Source organism: Lynx canadensis, chromosome D3 (assembly GCF_007474595.2).
Source record: "Lynx canadensis isolate LIC74 chromosome D3, mLynCan4.pri.v2, whole genome shotgun sequence".
Classification (NCBI taxonomy): domain Eukaryota; kingdom Metazoa; phylum Chordata; class Mammalia; order Carnivora; family Felidae; genus Lynx; species Lynx canadensis.
In genome coordinates, this window is record NC_044314.2 from 9,085,028 (window position 1) to 9,106,037 (window position 21,010).

A 21,010-nucleotide genomic window follows, 5' to 3' on the forward strand; every position below is an offset into this window, starting at 1 on the left:
AGAAGCAAAAGTAAATGCAAAGTCATGCTTGTAGCAGTCTCGGTGACCTTCTACATTAGTCTCATAAAGTAGAAGCTTCAGTTCTTTTGTGTGTGTGTGTGTTTCCAGATTTACTGAGAGAATTAACATATAATATCGTGTATGTTTAAAGGCATACGATATGTTTTTTAAAATTTTATTTAAATCCAAGTTAGTGAACAGTGTAATGTGATTGATTCCTCACTGACTTAGACCACCTAGTGCTCATCCCAGCAGATGTCCCCCTCAGTGCCCCTCGCGCACCTCCCTCCATCAACCCTCAGCTTGTTCTCTGGATTTAAGAGTCTCTCTGTGGGGCGCCTGGGCGGCTCAGTCGGTTGAGCATCCGACTTCGGCTCAGCTCATGATCTCTGGGTCTGTGAGTTCAAGCCCGCATTGGGCTCTGTGCTGACAGCTCAGAGCCTGGAACCTGCTTCGGATTCTGTGTCTCCCTCTCTCTCTGCCTCTCCCCCGTTCATGCGCTGTCTCTGTCTCAAAAAAAAAAATAAATAAAAACTGTAAAAAAAAAAAGTCTCTTATGGTTTGCCTTCTTCTCTGTTTTTATCATTTTTCCTTCCCTTCTCTGTTTGTGTTATTTCTTAAATTCCACGTATGAGTGAAGTCATACGATATTTGTCTTTCTCTGACTGACTTATTCCGCTTAGCATAATACATTCTAGCTTCAGCCATGTCGTTGCAAATGGCAAGATTTGATTCTCTTTAATCTCTAATATTCCATTGTGTGTATGTGTGTGTGTATACCACATCTTCTTTATCCATTCATCAGTCCAGTTGATGGACATTTCGGCTCGAAGCTTCAGTTTCTTATTTCCACCAGCTACCTTTGAAATACTCAGTGCCTTTGTGTGACTTTTTGTTACTATGTTGGACAGTACAGATATGCAACATTTTAGTCATTACAGAAATATTCTGGAGTCTTGTTATTTTAGAACAGAAAAGAAACTAGAACTTCTTGAGAACTGTAAGCTTTGTATTGCTTAAATAACTCAAATAAATAGAAGAATATCTAATAAAAAGGATATTCTGATTTTTTCTAATGAAAGGAACATTTTATTATACTAATCGAAAACTAAGCATTTCTAAAATCTTGTATCTTCATTAATTTTAAGTAAGTGTGACGGCTGAATTTTATTTTTTTTGCTATAGTATAACAACTCCCATTATATTTTACACAGCAGATACTATTATGTATTTGATATTCCATGTTATCGTCACCCCTCTGTAGGGATAGATATTAAAGCAGGTAGATTAATATTCTGAGGTTATGAAAGAGAGGACCGAAGAGCGTTAGGTAAGGCGATGGATGTATAATTCTTCGCAGGTTCATTCATTCATTTGTTCATTCACCGGATATTTGTTGATTGTCCGTATTAGACATTGGGCTTAAAAAGGAAGTTAGGAGGGGGGCGCCTGGGTGGCGCAGTCGGTTAAGCGTCCGACTTCAGCCAGGTCACGATCTCGCGGTCCGTGAGTTCGAGCCCCGCGTCAGGCTCTGGGCTGATGGCTCGGAGCCTGGAGCCTGTTTCCGATTCTGTGTCTCCCTCTCTCTCTGCCCCTCCCCCGTTCATGCTCTGTCTCTCTCTGTCCCAAAAATAAATAAACGTTGGAAAAAAAAAAAAAGAAAAAAAAAAGGAAGTTAGGAGGAACTTGCGCATATGAAAATATGAGGAGGAAAATAATTCACATCTACACTGATTCTATCCATTTGCTCTTTGATTACGACCCTCCTGTGTGATAAGCACTTAACATATATTGTCCTATTTGATAACAACACTTTTGAGATCCTGGTATTCTTACTATATTACAAATGAAAAGATAGGATTAATGTGTTTTTCCCCCAAGTCAAAATAGTGTAATCAAGCATTAGTCTTCAGATCTCTTGTTCTAGTTCTGTTAAGAGTTTGTTAATGCTTCAGAGAGCCACTTTGTTTCTTTTTGGGAAAAGCCTGTTCATACCTGTTTAGTTGTAAATCTGTTCTTGAATCACGCCTAAGAGTGCCCATCCTCATGTCGCCCGTGTTTCAGACATGGCCTCCCACGAGGGGACAGGAGGGATAGGTTAAGTATCTGTAGCTATTATAGAGGCCAGCAGTTTTTAATGTGCAGTAGGCTAGTATCAAGAACCTGCTGAAGCTTCAGAGGAAACCATTTACTTTGAATGCTGCTTCTAGTATTTAATTGTTGCCAATAAATTTAGAAGCTTTGTGATAGGGGCTCAGGAGGATAGTTTCATTTTGTTTCTTTTCTTTCTTTTTTCTTTTTTCTTTTTCTTTTTTCTTTTTTTTTTTTTTTTTAACATTCATTTATTTTTAAGAGGCAGCAAGAGAGAGTGCAAACATGGGAGGAGCAGAGAGAGAGGGAGACAGAGGCTCCTAAGCAGGCTCCAGACTCTGATCTGTCAGCACAGAGCCTGACTCAGGGCTCGAACCCACAAACCATGAGATCATGACCTGAACTGAAGTCCGGTGCTTAACCCACTGAGCCACCCAGGTGCCCCAAGGATAGTTTGTCTGATGAGTTCCAGATTTATCACTCTGTATAATCTTTGAAACATTTACTTTTGACCTGGAGTGGAGATTGTGGCCCAATAATCAACTCCTATTTTTATGTTTATTTTTCTAATTTGTAAATCCAAAGCCAAAAATACTTCCAGATTTGGATTATGCCACTTAATTTGATAGGTTCGATAACTTGAAAATGTTTTGTTTAGCGATGCAAGTGATAGAAAAAGCACATCGTTCAAGAAATCATTAAAATCCAGTCTTTAGCCAAACATATTGGTAGGCTTTTACATCACCTTCTTTATCATGCAGTTAAAATCGTTCACAAGTACTTCAGAATTCTGTTTCTAATCAGGACACAATATTTCTCTTGAATATTATAAATGCTTCCTCTCTGTTTAGTGGGGGAAGCAGTTGATGTTGGATAAAGGCCAAAATACTGTGGCTTCATATGTGTGCTATGGTAGTTGTACATATGAGAAACGATTTTAAAGTGCAGTAGAAATGTCATAAAATAGAAAAGGGTAAAGAAACTGTAATAAAAAATTACCCATACTGCCATCATTCAGGGATAACTCCCAGTCTAGGATAACCATTTGGTAGGAGTATATGCCTTCATTTTATCATTCTGTCTGTTTTTTTCATACTTTATGTTTTATAGAGTTCCAGTGATGCTGTAATACTGTTTTGCAACCTGCTTTACCACTTAATTATCCATTTTTTAAAAGTCTGTAAATGGTCTTCCTCAAAATGTACCATAATTATTTAAATTATTTTCTGTTGAGGGTATTTCACTTATTTCCTTTATTTTTATTTGTCTTTTGTTGTTTTTAATGATGCTGTGGTGAAGAATTGCTTTGTGCATTAATCCTTTTGTACAGCTCATTGTTTGCCTAGAATAGACCCCTAAAATGAAATTTATGAGTTTAAGATTACGATTCTGTGTCAAGGCATTTTACGTATACTGTTAGATTAGAATGCTACAAGCATTTTAAAGTCATATTTGCATATAACTTACTAGTTTTGTTGTATTTTTAAGAGTACGAGGATGGTGATCTGTCATCTTGGATCAACAGGGAGAGGTTTCAGAACTATCTTACCGTGGATGGCTTCCTCTTGTATGAACTTGGAGACACAGGTAACAAGCGTATATACAATGCTCCATCAATCTGTACAGTTTTTCCTTTATTGGTTACTTAAACCTGACTTTGTAGGAAGCGAATTTTAAGCTCTGTTTCATAATTTCGTTCCTTAAATAGACCTCAACGCCAGTTCCGCTTTATGAGAATACAGATTAATATTAACAAGGAACAAACATTTGTATGGGGATAAAGGTCAGTTAGAAAAGGTTTCCTAGTTAGAACTCGTAGTGCCAGGGAGAACTGAGCCTGGGTAATAAGGAAATGAGGAAAAATAACCAGGAACCTATATTAGGAGCCTGGTTTTGTAGTGGGAGTCGGAATACAACTCATCACAACCTCTTAAAGCCTGCTTTTACTTGCGAGGAAAATACAGGCACCGCATTAGCATGGTTTCTTAAAGTTGCATGATTGGAAATGACAAGCAAAGTAAATATATTTATAGATGCAAAAGTGAAAGCGATCAGCAGCTGACTGTAGGGTCTCAGATAGATGAAAAGTGTCGCAAGAAGCTAACCATGTAAGTTGTAGGAGGAAGCGTTTTGTCAGTTTATGTTGAATTACAAATGAGAAATAAATTACGGATATTATTGCCACATTTGTTTCCGTTTATAATTTCACTGATAAGTGGGATGGAAGTATAGTTGCAGATTTTTAAAAAACGGGAAAATGTTACTCAAGGTTCAGCTTGTTTTTTTTTTTATATGAGAAGCAGTGTGCATAGAGTTTCCTCTTGATGATTTCCTGCTTTTGAATCTGATTGAAAATGCAAATTAGAAATGTTCTAACAGGTTCTCATGTTATTTTCTGACTCTGAGGATATTTGTTCTGGCTCCTGAGCCTACTTTTTCACGTTCTGTGTCTGGTGACGTTTCTGTCTTTGCTTCTCCTTACGGAGGGGGGTGTGTGCTCGCTCAGTGTTGGAAGGTGGTGTGGACACTGTCGAAGAATGTGGTTTACTTCTGGATTCTCTCGCACCCTTGTGAAGGGAAGAGGGGGACAATATAGGAATACAGTAGTTTTGCTTTCGGTTCAGTAATCGCAGGAGACATCGTGACCTCGAGGTGGTCGTAGCTTCTTCTCCCAGATTAATTCGGAAAGAAGTTGGCTATGGAATGTTCCTGTTTTATGTCCAACACAATTGCCCTTGTTCGGTTGTGTTGCTGCGGCTCGGCCCCTGTTCCTTGTCCCACTGGCCACTTTGCACACGACCACAAGAGGTCCTGGCTCTTGTCCTGGTGGCGGCGGGTCCCTGTGTCTTCTAACCCCGCCTGAGTCTCCGTGTCCTCTTTCTCTGGTCTTCCTCACCCTCCTCTCCAGCCACACTGACTTCTCGGTTTCCTTCAAAGGCTGGAAACCTTGTACCAATGCACCTTCAATACCCAGAAATGTGTAGTTAATTTATGCTCATCCATCAAACTCAGACCAGACATTGCTTCTTAAGAACATCTTTTACTGGTCCCCTCAAACTACCGAAGTTCACTGTGTCATACCCTCTTGTAGCTTCGTGTTCCTTTCCTTTGGAACTCTTCTCGTTGTTAGCCATACGTCTGTTTGTGTATCGTAAATGATCTGTAAATGTTACTATTATTTTCCCTACCAGACTGTGCTCTCCACTGGTGCCGGGCTGTGTCTGTGTGGCCATCACTGCGTGGTTAAGTCCCTCAGCTAATAAATGGTGGCGCCTCACTGCGGTTCCCCCCCCCCCCCCCCCCCCCACCTAGAACAGGATAGACACGCCGGACCGCAGCGTCTGGTCTTGTGACTCCGGTCCCAGTGCTCTGCTTATGACATCCTGCTGTCCACTAGAGGATGTTAGAGATGAAAGGGATCCATGTTGGATTCAGGGTTAGGTAAATTGCAGTCCATTTTGTTTTGTGTGGCATCACTGGCAGGTGGTGACCCATGCGTGGTACTGAGCGGAATAGCGTGTAAAAATCATTCCCTTGTTACATGTCATTCTTCTAGAGCTACGTTAGTTGATGATAAATTTATTTTATCAACTTATTTCTTAATGTCTTAGCTTTTGACAAAATACTTAGTCACTTTATGAGTTGTGTGAAAACAACAACTTACGAGTATATAAGTTGTTAGTTGCTGTTATTTACATTTGGGGGTTGGGAGGGAGCATCTGTCTCACTTGGAGTTGACTAGTGCACTGATTCAGTCTACTGTGCATAACATGTAGCATAATTGGAATTAAGTTCTAGAAGCTATTTACTAATTCCCGATTCATATCTACAATAAAAATTGAAAAATTTGTGTAACGAGGGTTTTGAATTGAGGTATATGTCGTTCTTAATTTCAGGAAAGCTTGTGGCGATTGCAGTTATTGATGAGAAAAATACATCAAATGAACACACCAGGTATATCAAATATCATCTCATTTGAACTTTACGTGGCTTCAGATAAACTTGATATAGTATCTTACTTTTCCTACACTGCTAGATAAGGCAGATGTTGTAATTGAAAAGTCATAATATATTTTTAAACTGCAGAGATGAAATATTCTTGTGTTCCTTCACAGATTAAAGTCAATTATTCAGGAAGTTGCTAGAGATTACAGAGACCAGTTCCACAGGTAGGTGCTTGCATTCAGGAACATTCATTTATCTTTGCTTAATTATGTTTTGTTATACAGTAAGGCAAAAAATAGTACTGTTTTGTACTTTCAAAGGTGAGTCAAGATACTGAAGTGAATTATAGTATGTTGCATTTCGGTATGAATTGTTTGGACTTAAAATTTGTTGACGGATGTCATATAAGTGAAAAAGAAACTTTCATTTGTAATTTGGAGCATACTTGCTTCTTGATAGGATTCGGGATACGTTTGCGGTTAGGATATATGGACTTGCGCTCCTGCATTGAAGATACATGTGCGGTCGCAAGTCAGATACTGACAGATGATAATTTTCACAGGAACTCAAAGAATAACAGTATAAAAACTAAGTGCCCTTTTTTGCTTTGTGCTAACCATTGTGTTTGTTGCTGCCATAAGAGACATTCATTATATTTACTTTTTATCCCCTTTTTATTCAGAGTCTTCTAGTGAAGGATGAGTGATACATATTTATATTTGTCCTGCTATGAGCATTTTCTGATTAGTTCTTTCTAGAAGTGGGTATTTTTTCTTAAACATATTTTAATTAGAAAAGTTTATATTGCCCTGCATGTTAAACATATAGAGACTAGAAATGTCTTAGGACTTGTTTAATATTACTCGTGTGTATTTGTATCTCAGAGGCCAGTAGAATTCATACTCTTTTCTACATTTATTTTATGTGATTTATATTTAATGTTTATAGTGTTTACATGCTTACCAAGCCCTGAAGTTCAGTTCTTGGTACGTATTTACCTTATTTTGTATCTAATAGTGTTCTCTGTCTCTCTCTCTCTCTCTCTCTCTCTCTCTCTCTCTTTTGTTTTTCTTTTGGTTGTTGTTATTTAGAGATTTTCAGTTTGGCCATATGGATGGAAATGACTATATAAATACTTTGCTAATGGAGTAAGTAAAATTCTAAATGATTACATGATTTCCTTATCAATTCTGTCAATTTTTAAATTTCTGTTTCTGGGGCGCCTGGGTGGCGCAGTCGGTTAAGCGTCCGACTTCGGCCAGGTCACGATCTCGCGGTCCGTGAGTTCGAGCCCCGCGTCGGGCTCTGGGCTGATGGCTCGGAGCCTGGAGCCTGTTTCCGATTCTGTGTCTCCCTCTCTCTCTGCCCCTCCCCCGTTCATGCTCTGTCTCTCTCTGTCCCAAAAATAAATAAACGTTGAAAAAAAAAAATAATAATAAATTTCTGTTTCTGAGAAACAAAAGAACTACTAGCTGGAAAAAAAGCAAACTTTCCTATATGCTGATACAGATATTCTCTCCTCAGATACCATACTTTCATTTTTAAATCTAAATTTGAAACTCAGTGAGCTTTAATAATTGTACTATATTAAAAAAAATTACCTCGGGGTGCCTGGGTGGCTCAGTCAGTTAAGCATCTGATTTTCGATTTCAGCTTATGTCATGATCTTGTGGTTTCATGAAGTTGAGCCCCATGTCGGGCTCTACGCTGACAGTACAGAGCCTATTTGGGATTCTCTCTCTGCCCTCGCTGCTCCCCCCACCCACCCCAATGCACAATGTGCGCACGCACTCAGATAAACATAGAAAAAAATTTATTTCCCAATTCCATGTTAATAATTGATAGTATTTTGGAAAGAAGACAGTGTTCAAAAACTTCCAGATTTTGGGGGCGCCTGGGTGGCGCAGTCGGTTAAGCATCCGACTTCAGCCAGGTCACGATCTCGTGGTCCGTGAGTTCGAGCCCCGCGTCGGGCTCTGGGCTGATGGCTCAGAGCCTGGAGCCTGTTTCCGATTCTGTGTCTCCCTCTCTCTCTGCCTCTCCCCCGTTCATGCTCTGTCTCTCTCTGTCCCAAAAATAAATAAACGTTGAAAAAAAAAAAAAAAAAACTTCTAGATTTTGTAGTTTCTATTTAACACACACTTTAAGTTCAGTTTTAATGAGTAAATGTAACTTAAGTAAACATTTTTTTTTAAGTTTGTTTATTTTGAAAGGGAGAGGGTGCACCCATGTGAGTTGGAGAAAGGGAGAGAGAATTCCAAGCAGGCTCTGCACTGCCAGCACGGAGCCCCGTGTGGGGCTCAAACTCATGAATCATGAGATTGTGACTTGAGCCGAAATCAGGAGTTGGACGCTTAACCAACTGAGCCACCCAGGCGCCCCTTAAGTAGCATGTTTTTACATTCAAGAATTAACTGCTATTTTAGAAGAATTTATTTTAACAGATTAAAATAGCTTTATAGGGAAAATATATGATTTTAAAATAATTCTGTCAGTTACGTTTATGATGTAAAGATTTGATTTGTCACTTCAAAAAGTTGGTATTAGAAAACACTTAACCTATCTATACTGAATGAATTTCAGGTAAGAGTCTACTCTATGGAGTAGACATTTAATATCTACTGGGTGTCACACACTGTGATTGGTACTGTTGATGTAGAAAACGAGTTGAGTCCCTGTCTTCAAATACTTACAGTCTGCTGGGTAACACAACATAGTAATTCCACAACTGTATGAAAAGGTCTTTGTAGTAGAAGGTTTTGGAAACATGGAGGCTCTCACCCCCACCCCAGTGCACACAAAGGTGGAAGGTTCAGAACATGCTTGCTAGAGGAGGCAGTAATTAAGAGAAGTTTCCTGCAAGAAGAAAAGCAGAGAACTCATTCCAGACAGAGCCTAACAGCACACACAAGAGGTGGTGGGAAAATGGGGCTTTGGAGAGTGTGGAGCTTTAAGATCGCCCCCGAAGTGAAGGTACAGAAAGCTCACTCACTAGAGGCCGGTGACCTCCTCCAGCGACACTGAGGTGCCAGTTCAAGTTCACGGCGTTGTGCCCTTGTGCCATGTGTGGTGTTCTCTAGCTTGGCGTGGGAGCAGAGGCAGAGCGTTGCCTTGCTTCAGGTTTCAGCCCATGTATTCCATTGGGGAAATAAAAACCAAATTTACAATCCCAAGATAACATTCGTAATTTTCAGTTAAAAGTCTTAAAATTATAGCGTTACCTTTATTCATTTATATTTATTATCCCTTTTGTTATAATAAAGATTTGAGAGTGTTTACCAATGACATAAAGTACCAGATATCCTATATCACGAAGACATCAAGACAAAGGAAACTAAAATAAAAGATCTTTATTATTTGAGGGATTTATCATTTGTAGGTAATTATTAAAGTACTTGAAAAATTTGGCCTTGAATTTTTCATACTCAAAGAAACATTATTTATACATTCCCCATAGTCTATCAAACAACTATCGCTTATAAGGAGTATGGCAGACTTTGCAGAAACCTAAGAGAATATGCTATGCTATATAATCTCATAATGGAGGACACTATAATAGAAATATAGTTTTAATAGGATTTTTACAGGATATATAGTAGGGACTTTGATACAACCATTTCTTGCAATGTCCTTCAAGGCAAGCCAGCATTCAGTAAAACATGGTTTGTAAGAAGTCAAAGCAGTCTGGGTCTAATAAACAGCTCCTTGATCCAGGATAAAATATTCAGAATATGTACAGATGATGGGCCGTCCTTCAGGGGTATGACTTTTAATGTAAGTTGTGAGATAGTAGACATTTTGAGCTACAGTCATGGTCAGAGAACAATAATAATCTCTACCACCAACACCTTGTTGTGTTGTTTGTTTTTTATTCATATTATGCTTTTTTTTTTCTTTTCTGAAAGAAGAGAAAGCATATGATGGTTATGTGATAATAATTCAAAGTCCTTATTGAGCACTTAATTCTGTGACCAACACTGGATTGAGTGGTCAATATGTATTTTTGAACTTTTGTAGAACTTAGTAAGGTATAAGTACGATTGTTATTTCCATTTTGTATAGATGAGGAAATTGAAATTTCTTAGAAGAAACCCAAGGAAGTTAAGTAATATGCCAAAGGATGCCCAACAAGTAAGTTAAAGAGATCCAGTTCTCAAATCCAGATCTCTCTTACTCCAAAGCTCTTCTGTGACACTAATACTGTCAGATAAATTAGTGGAATTTAATAGGTATTGATGCCTAAAATGTTTTTAACTTAGGACAAACACATGATATTCTATAAGATAGTTATATGGCAGCACTATGCTTTTTAAATTTTCTCAAAATAAATAGAGACTATCAGACCCTGGGGCTACTAACTTGTTTTGTTTGGGGTTTTTGTGAATATAATTAAGAGGGAATAGGATGGAATGATGTTTTCCATTTCCATCATTATTCGAATTGAATTATTTCACAACAGATAGTCTTTAGTTCAACTGTGTATTGAACTTTTTTACAATATGTGCTTTTATAGGAAGGCCAAATTCTAATCCATTCTATAAAATATAGAAGTTTTTTGCTATTTACCCATTATGATAACTAATAACTAAGCTGTTATCAATAAAAAAGTTGGTTTTTGCATTTATTAGGAAGAATGAAGATTTCTTTTTAATTATACAATCAGTTAATTCTTGCCTAACAATAATATTGGATAATCAACCACCTGATACCCAGTAGCTTCAAGCAATAGTATTTGTTCTCTCTCACTTGTCTCGGCTTGGCTGATGTTGACTGGGCACAGAAGGATGTGGCTCCAAACTGCCACTGAGGTGCCATCAGCTGCACAGTCTTCCATGTCCTTGACCTTAGCAGGACGTTTTCCTGGGGCTCTTCTAGTGGCAGTCACAGAAATAGAAGAAGGCAAGCCTTGCCCTGCAAGCATAGTTGAAGCCTCTGCTCGAGTCCCTTCTGTTACCTTCCCCCTGGCCAAGTCCATGGCTGGCCAAGTCCATGGCTGAGCCCAGCATCAGGAGTCACATGAGCACGATTTGCCTCACTGGGAAAGGGGCTTTGGGTGGGGAAGGAGAGAGAATTATGAGCGATGAAGCAATCCACAGGGCTCGGTTACTTATGTGGTGATAATACAGTGGTGGTGTAAATTGTTTCTACTGTAGTTTTGTGCTTTTGTATAATATTTTTATATAGGCACAAATAGCCGTAAGCCCATGTGTAGGTGACATACAGAATTGAGCACCTCCCTTCCTTTTATGATTATTCAACAACCTATCCTTGAAAGGAAAAAAAAACACATTATTTCAATTAAATGACACCTGTTGGTAATGTTTTCTCTTGTATCAACTGAGTTGATACGTAGCGTATCAGCGAGGCCCTTCCTGAGGACGCCCGTGGAATGTGCATTGGGATAGTGGGAGTTCAGAGAATTTGGAATAGCATTTATTGAACGTGTACGATGTACGAGGGACTGTGCTGAATATTTGAGTTTTCCTAATTTTTAAAACAAGATAACCTCCCACTACCCACCTCTTACTCGTTTATAAATGAAAAACATCAGGCTTGAAAAGTAAATGGTGGGAAAGCCCCAGGCTTGCACACAGGTGGCGTGACTCCAGATACCGCGCTCTCTCCCTTCCAGTTCCCTTCGTGCCACTTGACTGGAGCGGGTCGTGTGTGACCCAACATTGCTGGTATTTGGAGGGAAAGGAGTGGGGTTGCCCGGAAATTGACACTTCATACATAATAATTTCTGTCCTTCAGTTTAATCATAAATACCAAGCTGTCTGATACCATATATTAGAAAGTTTATCATACAGTCCTCGTTTAGCTTTTTTTAAACTGATGCACAATTTGAAATTTTCTTCATGTAGACACAGGGAGGCAAAGCTATTCATACAGCTTCCTCCTTTTGTACTTGTTACTTAGCTATAATAGAAATGACTGTCAGAATATTTGTTCTCTCTCTGTTCAATGTGTATTTTAATTCCTTTGTTTTTCTCTTTTCAGTGAACTGAAAGTCCCGACTGTGGTTGTACTGAATACTTCAAACCAACAATACTTCTTACTGGACAGACAGATCGGCAGTGCCGAGGACATGGCACATTTCATTCGTGACATCTTAGATGGCACAGTCCCGGTGAGTTGTTCGCTTCTGTTTCACAGGGGCTGTGGGAGGAGGTGGAGGAGAAACAAGTTTTCTTCTTTCCCTCGGACTCTGAAAGGAAGGGGCGGCGCCTGGCGGAGGGGGGCGGGGTGGGGGGGGCGGGCTCCCGCCTCGCTTCTCTCATGTAGCAGAGCCGCATTCTGTGAGACACGGAAGCTGCTTATGGGTGGGGACATCCTAGGGGTATCTGGAAGACATCGTTGGCTGTCACAGTGACGTTTGGAGTCAGGGCTGCAGATGCTGAGAGGTGTGCCGTGTGCAGAGGCATCCCAGTAGCGAGCTGCCCCGGCCCTTAACCTCTCTGGGTTCAAGAGCATAACTGGATTAAGTTATTCAGACTGCTTTCCTAAGAAAAACCTGTGACTAAGACCTCAGTTTTTTGAGAGATGGGGAAATGTACCAAGAATCAGCCTCAGTGGAGAGTTCCAAATCCAACCACATAAAATATTTTCTAGAAATAATGAATGGGTCGTCTTCACTTTGCATTTTTCCCTGTAAGGAGTACTGCAGTGTTACTCAAAGTGTGGGTTGTCACCCGTATTATGGGCTCATGAAATGACTTCAGATAGGAGCGGCAGGCATCATAATTCAGTAGGCTAGAATAAAATAGAAAAAGTAGGAGACTTCTAGACTTCTAGGAAGTCTAATTACTGGTTTGTGAGAGCTTTGTTTCAGGTTTTTACAAACTTTTTTGAAAGTTGGCTCACAGAATAACAAGCAGTTCTTCTGAAAACAATCACAGAGTAGGAGTTTTATATTTGTGAGAACAATACTTGTTGAAATGAAACTCACCTATATGAGTGAGAATTCTTCCATATGTCAGTTAGTGAAACCCAGTTCAAACTGTTTGAACACAAAGTGAGCTTCGTACAGAAATTCAAGGAATGAGCCAGACTTCAGAGATACCTGAAGGCAGGGATTTGATTTTCATCAGGAATTTTCTTCTCTCCCTTTGAGCACTTTTTTGCCTTTTGGGCATCATTCTTGGGGAGATTCCCTCCACAATAGTTGAGGTGCAGTGACTTTAACAAGCTCAGCTAAACCCAGAAAGAAGTTGGGCAGGGCTCAGGTGGGTCAGCATCAGCCAGGATGCTCGGAGTGTCAGTAGGGAGACTGAGTCTTCAGAGGAGGGTCAGAGTGTATTCACACAAGAAAGGAGGTTGGGGGGGAGGGGGACGGAAAACACAGTAAATATTTGCTGCATGGCTCTTTCAGGTGCTTTTTGTAATCCTCTGGGGTCAACCCTGACCTGCAGTTGTAAGATTATAACAGGAAAATGAAGTTATAGTACTTAAATAATGTAATTGTTCTCTTCCTGTTAAATTTAAGGCCCAAGGAGGTGATAGCATTTTGCAGAGATTGAAAAGAATAATATTTGATGCCAAATCGACTATTGTGGTGAGTCGTGACAGCTTGCTTGGTGTCACTGATAATTGAAAACGTATGGGTTAATGTCTAAGGAAGGTAAAATCTGAAATTTCAAAGGGTTAGGTAAAAACACATCTTTTTTTTTTCTTCTTTTGAGAAAGAGAGTGCAGGCGTGTGCATGCAGGTCGAGGAGGGACAGAGGGAGGAGGGGAGAGAGGATCTTAAGTAGGCTCCTCACCCGGCACGGAGCCCGACAGGGGGCTTGATGTCACGACCTCGAGATCATGACCTGAGCCTAAATCAAGAGTCAGACACTTAACCAACTGAGCCGCCCAGGTGCCCCTAAAAATACATCTTTAAAGATGAGAACTGGTGCATATTTATATTAAGAAAATGTATTCTTCGGGTGGAAATTAAGTTTGTCTACTTATTTCTGTACGATCGGTGAGTTGACTAGAGTTCAGAATCCATTACCTCAGTGACGTGACTTACAAGCGTTTTCCGGAGCCTCTTTCCGCCCTTTTCAGTCGCTGGTTCTGAAGCTGCTTCAGCTCTCGGTCAGCATTCCTAGATTTGTTGGAGCCTTAAACTCCATTCTAGTTGTCTGTCTTGAGCTGCTCAGTCCAGAGGTGTTTTCGCTCATTACGGCCGAAAGCAGTTCTCAGAGTGGAAGTCCTCAGAGTAGGCCCTCAGCATGTGATGCGTAGCTGCTCCTCTGACTTGCACACGGTGTCTTCCCTTCCTTTTACCCTGGCTCCGTGCATTGTTTCTATCACTGCACGGTGAGTATTCCTAAAACAGTCAGTTGTGATCGCTTTCCTTCCCTTTTCCAGCGACACGTGGGACAATATTCTGTCCGCCTCAGGTGTTCTCATTAGTTCTCGAATACTGCAGAAGCCGCCTGGGTGTTCTCAGTGCCTCATTCTTACTCAGGCTTAAATTTCCACCTCAGAACACTTTTATTCTGGGAAGCCTTCTTCCGTTGTCTCAATCCAAGGTGACCTTGCCCTCCTCTGAATTCGCCTGTATCGTTCTCAGGGTTACCGTCTGAGAAGTGTGTAGTCACAACCCATAGGATACAGTATAGTTGAAAGACCTGTTCAGCCAAATTGCTTTTACTTTTTCCTGAGACCTGAGGAGATGGTGTATATGCTGAGAGGAGTTGTTATTAAGCCCGTGTGGCTTTGCTACTAACCAGAAAGTAAAAAAGATTTAAAGCGTCCTGTGAAGAGGAATGCGTATGCACCTGCTTTACGGTAAACAAGCAGCCTTCTTGGTGAGCAGGTTCGTCTAGTCCAAGATACGACTCCGAAGCTGCTGGGCACGTAGTTACCGTCTCAGAGAGACCTTTGTGGTTGATGTGAGGAAAATGAATGTCCTTAGAAAAGTCATAGAGTATTTGGTGCCTCTTTCTGCTGCTGGTAGCTGGATACACACACACACACACACACACACGCAGTGTAAAATTTCTGTCTCTTAACAGTGTCTGTAACAGGGTAGTTACTGCAGAAATACTGACCTTGATTGATTGGAACTAAAAGAAGTTGGGGGGTAGCAAGAGGACGAACTTTGTAGTGTTTTTTTTAACAAACACTGAGCTGTGATGATCTTCCCACAGTCTATATTCAAGAGCTCACCCCTCATGGGCTGCTTTCTCTTTGGCCTTCCACTGGGTGTCATCAGCATCATGTGCTACGGCATCTACACGGCGGACACTGATGGAGGGTACATAGAAGAACGATACGAGGTGTCCAGAAGTGAAATCGAGAGCCAGGAACCAGTAGAAGAAAGCAAAGAACAGGAGCCAAGCGATGGAGCCACCCTCGGACCTAGGGTGCAAGAACCCAAAGACGTATTAGAGAAGAAGAAAGATTGAATCTTGGCTAGTGTGGAATATTTGATAGGATTTCAAATTATCAAAGAGTCTATTTATTGAACTTAGACATTTAATCATGATCTTTACAAAAGAGAATATGTTATTTGTATTTTGCTAATATCAAACTGCATGGAGTAAAGTAGTCCTTCATAAATGGGGAGACATTTGGAGCAAACACAGGAAATGTTTATCTAAAACAAAAAAATGAGGAAGCACTCCATCAGAATTTACCATATAGATGTCGTTTTAGCAGAGTAGTTCTTTTGCATGTTTCTCTATCTGAGCATTCTGTGACAAATTAAGATTCTTGGGCAGAATATTTAAATTGGTCAGTCAGGTAGAAGACACATGTTCGATAAAGAAAAACAATACTTTCACCTCCTACCATTCATTCTCCTCATGTATTTTAGATGAGATTTACACGGGCAAAATTAAGTCTTTAAAATTTAGCACTTTAAGGAGAACTAACACCTTTTTCCATGGATCAAATTCAGATTACAACTTAAAAATAATTTGGTTTTATATAGCATAGCAATTTTATTTTGTTAGTTATTTTTAACGGAGAAGAAATGTTACTTTTTAACTTTCTACTCAGTTACATTATAAAATTTTCATATGGGTCTGTATAGTGGGAAAAAACAGTCTTATGTTTAATCTTTGCAAATTAAACACGATTTACCTGGAGTAGGGATTTCAAACCACGTGCTGGGACATGCTTAGCAGGTGTCTCAGTGATCACTGCAGAAAGGGGAGAGTCTGTTACTCCTACCCTTCTTTAGCCAGAATGACCTACTTTTTTTTCTCTTTCTTGTTTTGTATATTGGAATTTCTTCTGAAAATTTCCTTTGATAAAAAGCTCCTGCTGCTTTTTAAAAAGTAATATAGATCTTATTTTTTATGTTTATGGTATGGTAACTTTATGGTAACTTAAAATATGTGTGTATCGTTGTGTGTATATAGATATAGATATATATATATATATATCTATATCTATATACACACACAACATGCACATATATTTACATATATATATATAAAATTTATTGACATATGTAATATTATGGGCATGTCTATGTTCATAATGAGTAATGAGTGACATAATCAGCCTGTCAGCAAAATCTGTATCCAGTGATCAACAGCCAAGTGTTACCCTCTCCATCCTCTCAATTCTGACACCCCTTTCACCTTCTGTCTATAATGGCGTAACAGAGGAATTCTGTCCCAACTCGTGTATACAGATTGGAATTGTTGCAAGTAACACTGTGGTATATTTATTGTAGATTATTTTTGAGCCCTTCATTTTAGCTAACTTTAGATTTTTATGAGATGACCATTGGGTGACCATTCATTGAGCAATTGAGTTAAACACTGAAAAATGTGTAATCATTTTAAAAATACGCAACTCATGGTCCTGACATTGAAGTTGTTTAGGGCTTTGGTCCCCAAGGCAGCAGCTGTTGACGATTTCTGATACTAAGCTGCTCAAGACTAAAACAAAACTCGAGTATCTAAGTCCTAAGAAGTTGCTAGCAATTGTTTTATTGTATCCATATGCTCTTTTACATACGGTGATTAAATGCTTATTTTTACTGTTTGGCACTCTATTATTTTTAATAGTGAAGCACATAGGAAATTTCAGGAAATACTGGAAAGAAATGTTCTCAAGTGGAAACTGGAGATGAATGCTTTTAATTAAACAAATAGGTTCCTCTCCAAAGAGTAGTGAGGGATTCTTTTGGAGGAACAATCTTAATGTTCCCAGTGGTCAAGCTTGCTTTGCAGCAGTGAAAAAAAGCTTAGGTGGGTACAGTGCCTCACTCGAGTCTAGTCTAGTAAGGAAGGTAAAGCTTAGCCTCCGCCAGTGACAGTAGGAAATGATAGGAAATGACTCCGTTTTCTTGTCAGTCATCTGCACATTTCTTAGCCTTTGTCAGGCATCACTTATAAATGAAAGACCTCAGTAGGGGGAAAATAGATTAAATGCTCAATATATATCAACATACAAAAAGTTTGGCAGTCTTTGTATTGGGATTTTTTTTTTTTTTTATCTGTAAATTAATGCCTTAGTTCTCTGTTTCCTTTTTCACAGCTCTCTCCCATTGGCTCACATTCTATTTGTGTTTTTTCAAAGTGTGACTGTTAGGAAAACAAAATGGTTAGATAGTTTATAAGTAAATAATTTTCTTTTCTGTTTGTATTAAGATTTTGCTTTTTATTTGTCGACTTTAGGATATTATCAAAGTTCTTACAAAAAAAATTAAAAATTTTGTTCACTAGTATGCTTTTAATATGGTCTCATTTAATGTGGTATCAGCACTTGGAATGCTGCTTTCATTTCAGGAGAAATTACTGCAAAATATAGTTAATATCTTAATGAATTTAGTATTAGGACATACATGTCCTAATTCATTGGTGAATCTTACCATGATTGCATATTAAGTTGGAGTTTCACGTTTTCTTTCAGTTGCCATAAAATTCTATTTTTTAATCCTAAAATTCAAAATTCTAGATGCTTGTTGTTGTGGGATCTGTTGCTCAATTTTTTTAGCAGAGAAAGTACATGTTTTTATCAAGCCGTGCACCCCCTTATAGCTTGCAACCCTTTTTGTTTTGTTTCATCATACACAGTAATATTTCCCTAGCTATATTATCTGAAACTTGTTTGAGGTGTATTAGGCCTGAATTTTTATTTTCTTCCTCGAACCTAGTGGTCTCCTGGTATCTGACTTACAAACAGCATTAAGAGCCAAATATCTGGAGGCTGAAGGAAGGACCTATGTGAGTAAACAGCTGTATTATTATTATTATTATTATTATTATTTTAGTGGATTTTTGTTGTTGATGTTTCTTGTGTTTTGCTTCAGGGGCTTGTTTGGTTTTGGTTTTCTAAAAAGTAATTTACATATTTCGATCATTGCTTCATATGCTATGGAGATAGAAAAGGAAAAAAAACTAAGCTCTTTTTATTATGCACACGTTGTTCAAATAAACCAGTGTGGGATGTTAAGACTATCAATTAATGGTGGGATTATGTTTGCCATTTTATTTTTATAAATATATATTTTTTCTGAATGTGTCTGAGTCCAAGAGTGGGCAAAAAATAATTTTCTACTTTGGACTAAATCTATAAAGGTTTTTGAAAGTCTGTATTACTAACTTGTTGAATTCATGATATCTTGCCTTATGGCACCAATTGTAAACCTGTTTTTTTCTAAAATAAATTAATTGAAAACACGTTTATTATTTTTACTGTTTTTATTTTGTTTTCAACACAAACAGTTCCTTGTGCAAGCGAAGAGGATAGCGAAGACTGATCTTCCACAAAGTGTTTTTTCTTTTATTAAGTTGTAAGTTTTTCATCGTTATAGAAACATATAATGAGTAAACATACCTGAGATCAGATTGTTATCCCTTTATAGATGAAGAACCCGAGATTGGTAGGATATATTTTGTATTTAAAACTTGATTATTTTTAAATATTAATTTCAGAGTTTAGAGTTGAAGTGATTGGAACCGAGTCCACAATTGACAGCTACATTGTGATCTCGGACATAACACAGGCTCCCCTCCTTTTCATCATCAGTAAAATTGGAATCTAAAGCCTCAAAATGTTCTTTTTAAAAACAGCATGGCGGGAGAGGGTGCCTGGGTGGCTCAGTCAGTTAAGAGTCTGACTCTTTGGTTTCTGTGTAGGTCATGATCTCACATTTGGGTGAGTTCAAGCCCTGTGCCTTCAGCGCAGAGCCTGCCTGGGATTCTCTCTGCCCCTCCCCTACTCGCTCTGTCTCTGTCTCAAAATAAACAAATAAACGTCAAAAAAATAGCATCAAATGGGGAGAGTATATTATTAAAAATATATATACAAATACTGTTTTTTTTAGTAATTTATTTTTCATATTTTATACTGTGGGCACATTTTTTAATAAGAATTGCTCTGGCACGGGAATAACAGCCAAAAAAATGGCCCCACCCAACTTGGGAATCACACAAACGAGCTGGTTAGAAATCAACCTCTCCAGTCGCTCTGTCACCCTCTGTGCATAGTTGGTAAGACGCTTACCCTCCCTGCTCCTGTGCTAATTCCAGGAAGATTTCGCCCATCTCACTGGATTAGGAGATCGGGTGAGTTACACATGAGGCATGTTAAGAACATGCCTGGCACATGAAAACAGCTCAGAAATTACACCATTTTTGTATCAAACTTATTTCTCTTCTCACTTCTTTTAGAATTTAGTATTGCTCACCACAGAGAAAAGCCAAGACTTTGGGAATATGAAATACCAATATGCTTAAATTTGCTCAGCTACTTTTTGCAATTCAAGCAAATTTCAGTGGGTAGACATGTAAAGAAGTTTTAACATTGAAATTAACTAATTTAGGTTGACAAACATCTCTGAAAATCCTTTGGGTTTTGTGCTTTCAGTGAAAATGAGTAAGCGTAAGAGGAGGATACAAGTATTCAGTAGGATTATCAGCCCGTGTAAATAGTTTAGACAGATGTAAATGTTATTTGGACCCAGATTTAGAACACTAATGGATACTGAATATAGATGATTTGATTCTCCTGAAAGCCTTCCTGAGTACTTCTCAGTGCCTAACTTTCCTCTGAGCCCATCCCCTATAAACCGAAAAGGGATGGGGCGCCTGGGTGGCTCAGTCGGTTAAGCGTCTGACTTCAGCTCAGGTCATGATCTCACGGTTTGTGAGTTCAAGCCCCGTGTCGGGCTCTGTGCTGACAGCTCTGAGCCTGGAGCCTGCTTCGGATTCTGTGTCTCCCTCTCTCTCTGCCCCTCCCATGCTCATGCTCTCTCTCTCTCTCTCTGTCTCAAAAATAAATAAAAACATTAAAAAAAAAAACTGAAAAGGCATTTTCAACAACTAGTAAAAAAGTGGCAGTTGTTTTCTTACAATTTATTCTTTTAACAAATGTTTATTAAATATCTTCTGTGTACCGCAGATACAGTAGTAAAGAACTGCTGTGACCTCAGTCATCACTTAACAGTGCTCAATTCCAAGGTTTTACTTTCCTGTTTGTCTTGGTTTTCCTTCTCCTATAATCTGTTGTTCAACCTGAAATCCTTGTTAGGTCTGTGGGATCTCTGGGACTCGGGGTAAGAGAGACCAGGCAGAGTAGAACACAGTGGCCTTCTTCCTACAGATGAAGGCGTTGGATTTGCTCAGCATGTCTGGAACTGCACCCGTACTGTAGGTGCAGGTAATGGGTGTGGAACGCAATACAAAGAGGTCTCAACAGAAGAACTCTCCAGAGACAGAACGGGCTGTCGGGAGGTTCAGAGCACCCACACTGAAAATATTTACACATGACTTTCCTTCTGAGACGGACATTCTGCGAGGCCATAGATGTAAGCACTAAAACCACCCTCTATGTCCATTTGACAATAGTCCCTTCTGTTTCCAATTTAAAAACCATTTTTTTAATAAAAATTGGCCGATTGTAATATATTAAATTTAATACATTTTAGTTGGGTGGATGAAGTAGTCATCCAGTGAAACTGAAACATACATAGTAACTGAGGATATTCTACTTACTCGGTTTTTTTCACATGACTCCA

General features: G+C 39.1%; 1 protein-coding gene across 5 annotated transcripts in view; it reads left to right on the top strand.

The window, feature by feature from the left end:
* TMX3 (thioredoxin related transmembrane protein 3) overlaps positions 1–18,673 on the top strand; it is a 47,008-nt gene extending 28,335 nt beyond the window's left edge. For 3 of the 5 annotated variants that reach the window (XM_030336033.1, XM_030336034.1, XM_030336035.1), the window contains 7 exons: positions 3,580–3,678; positions 5,988–6,045; positions 6,207–6,260; positions 7,128–7,184; positions 12,037–12,166; positions 13,523–13,591; positions 15,180–16,415. In XM_030336033.1, coding sequence (XP_030191893.1) covers positions 3,580–3,678; positions 5,988–6,045; positions 6,207–6,260; positions 7,128–7,184; positions 12,037–12,166; positions 13,523–13,591; positions 15,180–15,437 — 725 coding nt within the window. In that variant the 3' untranslated portion in view covers positions 15,438–16,415. Of the gene's footprint in view, positions 1–3,579; positions 3,679–5,987; positions 6,046–6,206; positions 6,261–7,127; positions 7,185–12,036; positions 12,167–13,522; positions 13,592–15,179 lie in introns of all 5 variants that reach the window. The other 2 variants (XM_030336031.2, XM_030336032.1) reach the window with 2 other exon arrangements.
* Positions 18,674–21,010: the final 2,337 nt, after the last annotated feature.